The sequence below is a fragment of the Hylaeus volcanicus genome, unplaced genomic scaffold, assembly GCF_026283585.1.
Source record: "Hylaeus volcanicus isolate JK05 unplaced genomic scaffold, UHH_iyHylVolc1.0_haploid 13069, whole genome shotgun sequence".
Lineage (NCBI taxonomy): Eukaryota > Metazoa > Arthropoda > Insecta > Hymenoptera > Colletidae > Hylaeus > Hylaeus volcanicus.
The window spans coordinates 1-4,361 of NW_026531359.1; the positions used below are offsets into that span (position 1 = coordinate 1).

General features: G+C 46.0%; 1 protein-coding gene across 1 annotated transcript; it reads left to right on the forward strand.

The window, feature by feature from the left end:
• Window positions 1-61: 61 nt before the first annotated feature.
• On the forward strand, window positions 62-4,353 carry LOC128882098 (myosin-11-like; the record flags this gene model as incomplete). The annotated part of the gene is made up of 1 exon (XM_054133665.1): window positions 62-4,353. A coding segment is annotated over one exon (4,292 nt), but the record flags the coding sequence as incomplete, so codon positions are not given.
• Between the last annotated feature and the right edge of the window lie 8 nt (window positions 4,354-4,361).

Consider the following 4,361-nt stretch of genomic DNA (forward strand, 5'->3'; position numbering starts at 1 on the left):
ATTAAGGAAGATACCGAAGCAGTAAAAGCAAAGGTTTCATCAGGGATTGATGCTGCTGCAGACACTGCTCATGCAGCTAAAGAGAAAGCAGCCAAAGAAGCTAAAAAAGCTAAGGAGAAGGGCAGTGGTTTCCTGTCTGGTTTGTTCAAGGGAGTAAAACATGCAGCTGACGAAGTTTCCGAGGATGTCAATGAGTTCCTTGATGAGACGAAGAAAGAGGCAGCTGACGAAGAAGCCAGAGCAAAGAAGGCAGCAGCAGAAGCCGGGAAAGAAATACAGGCAGCAAAAGATAAGGTAGCGTCCTCCGTTAAAGATGGCACAGAGAAGGTCAGCGAGACACTTTCTCATGGTGTGGAGAAACTAACTGACACTGGGAAGGCTGTCACAGAAACAGTAACGGATGGTGCAAAGGAAGCTGGTTCTAAAGTGCAAGAAGTAGCTCACAGCGCGGCTGTAGGAGCGAAGGATGCAAAGGATAAAGTGACCAAAGAAATCAAAGAAGATGCTGATGCAGTGAAACACAAGGTTTCATCAGGAATTGATACTGCTGCCGATACTGCACATGCTGCGAAAGATAAGGCTGCCAAGGAAGCTAAAAAGGCCAAGGAGAAAGGAAGTGGCTTCCTATCCGGTCTATTTAAGGGAGCAAAGCACGCTGCTGGCGACGTGACTGGTGACGTAAAGGAGTTCCTTGATGAAACGAAGAAAGAGGCGGCAGAAGAAGAGGCACGTGCGCGCGAGGGCGCAGCAGAAACCGTAAAAGACATAGAGACAACTAAAGACAAACTAATATCTGGTGTGAAAGATTCTAAGGATAAGGTTGCAGCCGCTACCAAGGATGCTAAGGATAAAGTAAGCGAGAAAGTATCGGATGGAGTACAGAAGGTCACAGACGCAGGAATAGCTACTGGTGAAAAAATAGCAGAAGGTGCAATGACGCTCGAAGCCAAGGCTCATGCAACTACTCAAGAGGTAGTTGACGGAGCTAAAAGGACGAAAGACAAAACTGTTTCAGGTCTGAAGGACGCCAAAGACAAAGTCGGCGAAACAATATCTCGTGGAGTAGAGAAGGTAACTGACACCGGAAAAGCTGTCAGAGACGCAGTGTCGGATGGAGCGAAGAAAACAGGTGAAAAAGTACAAGATGCTGCCCAAGGAGTTGCTGTAGGGGCAAGGGATGCAAAGGATAAAGTGTCCAAAGAACTCAAAGAAGACGGTGAAGCAATTAAACACAAGGTTTCATCAGGAATTGATGCTACTGCCGAGACTGCAATCGCAGCGAAGGATAAAGCAGCCAAGGAAGCTAAAAAAGCTAAAGAAAAGACCGGTGGATTCCTGTCTGGATTATTCAAGGGTGCTAAGCATGCAGCTGATGAAGTGACAGATGACATGAAAGAGTTCCTCGATGAGACGAAGAAAGAGGCCGCAGAGGAAGAAGCCAGAGCAAACAAAGCAGCAGCAGATGCCGAAAAAGAATTAGAGACAGCAAAAGACAAAGTAGTGTCTGGCGTGAAAGATTCTAAAGATAAAGTTGCAGCAGCTGCGAAGGATGTCAAGGGCAAAGTGAGCGAGAAAATATCAGACGGTGTGCAAATGGTTTCCGATGCAGGTAAAACAGCAGGAGAAAAATTAGCTGATGGTGCAAAGGCTGTTGAGTCCAAGACTGAAGCAGCTGTTCAAGGTATCGCTGATGGAGCTGAAAAAGCGAAGGACAAAGCTGTAACAGGATTAAAGGATGCTAAAGACAAATTGGAAACTTCTGCAAAAGACACTAAAGACAAAATCAGCGAGACAGTATCTGATGGGGTCGAAAAAGTAACTGACACTGGGAAGGCAGTCACAGAAACAGTAACGGATGGGGCAAAGAAAGTTGGTTCGAAAGTACAGGAAGCAGCTCATGGTGTAGCAGTGGGAGCAAAGGATGCAAAGGATAAAGTGGCTAAAGAAATCAAAGAAGATGCTGACGCAGTGAAACACAAGGTTTCATCTGGTATTGATGCTGCTGCAGACACTGCTCATGCAACTAAAGATAAAGCTGCGAAGGAAGCCAAGAAGGTTAAAGAAAAGGGTAGCGGTTTTCTTTCTGGTTTATTCAAAGGTGCAAAACATACTGCCGAAGAAGTGACCGGGGATGTAAAGGATTTCCTCGATGAAACGAAAAGGGAAGCGTCAGAGGAAAAGGCTCGTGCCCTTGAAGCAGCAGCTGATACCGCTAAGGATGTAGAGGCAGCGAAGGACAAAGCAGTCTCTGGTGTAAAAGAGTCTAAGGATAAGGTTGTAACTGCTGCCAAGGATGCCAAAGAAAAAGTAAGCGAAAAAGTATCCGAAGGTGTGCAAAAGATATCCGATGCCGGAAAAGTTACAGGCGAGAAATTGGTTGATGGTGCGAAGGCAGTGGAATCCAAAGTTCAAGCGGGTGTGGAAGATGTGACTGATGGAGCCGTCAAGGCAAAAGACAAAGCAGTAGCAGGTTTAAAAGATGCTAAGAACAAATTGGAAACATCGGTAAAAGACACCAAAGATAAAATCAGCGAGACAGCATCTCATGGTGTTGAAAAGGTGAGTGACACTGGAAGGGCTGTCAGTGATGCAATGTCAAACAGTGTTACGAAAGCAGGTTCAAAAGTTGAGGAAGTTGCTCACGATGTGGCAACAGGAGCAAAAGACGCGAAGGATAAGGTGTCTCAAGAAATTAAAGAGGATGCGGAGACAGTCAAGCACAAGGTTTCATCTGGTATCGATACTGCTGCTGGCAGTGCGCATGCAGCTAAGGAGAAAGCTGCCAAAGAGGCTAAGAAAGCTAAAGAGAAAGGCAGTGGCTTTTTGTCTGGATTATTCAAAGGTGTAAAGCACGCAGCTGATGACGTTTCCGAGGATATGAAAGAGTTCCTCGATGAAACGAAGAAGGAGGCCGCAGAGGAAGAGGCTCGTGTCCGTGAAGCAGCAGGGGATACAATGAAAGAAATGAAAACTGCAAAGGAGAAAGTAATATCTGGTGTGAAGGATTCCAAGGACAAAGTTGCAGCCGTGGCAAAGGACGCCAAGGATAAAGTTAGCGACAAAGTATCGGAAGGAGTACAGAAGGTTTCCGACGCTGGAAAAGTTACAGGTGAAAAGATAGCAGAGGGTGCAAAGGCAGTGGAATTGAAGGCTCAAGCAGCTGCCCACGATGTAGCTGATGGAGCTGAAAAAACGAAGGATAAAGCTGTTACAGGTTTGAAAGACGCTAAGGACAAAATTGAATCTTCAGTAAAAGACACCAAAGAAAAAGTCAGCGAGACGGTAGCTCATGGAGTGGAAAAGGTTGCAGATTCTGGCAAAGCTATAACAGGTGCAGTCTCAGATGGTGTAAACAAAGCTGAGTCAAAAGTGCAAGAAACTACTCGTGGTGTAGCAGACGGAGTAAAAGATGCCAAGGATAAGGTGTCGAAAGAGATTAAGGAAGATACTGACGCAATAAAGCACAAGGTTTCGTCTGGAATTGATTCTGCTGCAGACAGTGCGCATGCAGCAAAGGATAAAGCAGCTAAAGAAGCTAAGAAAGCTAAAGAGAAGGGCAGTGGTTTTCTATCTGGGCTGTTCAAGGGTGTAAAGCACGCTGTCGATGAAGTTTCCGAAGATGTCACAGAGTTCCTTGACGAAACAAAGAAGGAAGCGGCTGATGAAGAAGCTCGTGCTCGTGCGGCAGCAGCAGAAGCCGAAAAGGAACTAGACGCAGCAAAGGATAAAGTAGTATCTGGTGCGAAAGATTCTAAAGATAAAGTTGCTTCAGCTGCGAAGGATGTCAAAGACAAAGTAGTATCCTCTGTCAAAGATGGCAAGGAAAAAGTCAGCGAGGCAGTAAAAGATGGAGTTCAAAAGGCGACTGATGCTGGCAAAGCTGTCACGGATTCCGTGTCTGAAAGTGCAAAGAAGGCAGGAGAAAAAGTGCAAGATGCTGCTGATGGTATAGCTGCAGGAGCTAAGGACGCAAAGGATAAAGTCTCCAAGGAAATTAAGGAAGATACCGAAGCAGTAAAAGCAAAGGTTTCGTCAGGAATTGATGCAGCTGCTGACAGTGCGCATGCTGCGAAAGATAAAGCAGCTAAGGAAGCCAAAAAGGCTAAAGAAAAAGGAAGTGGCTTCCTGTCTGGTCTATTCAAGGGTGCCAAACATTCGGCCGATGAGGTAACAGACGACGTAAAAGAGTTTCTCGATAAAACAAAGAGAGAAGCTGCAGAGGAAGAGGCTCGTTCACGCGAAGCCGCAGCGGAAACCATGAGAGACATGGAAGCAGCGAAGGACAAAGTAGTATCTGGCGTGAAAGATTCTAAGGACAAAGTTACGGGAGCTGCAAAGGACGCCAAAGACAAAGTTAGCGA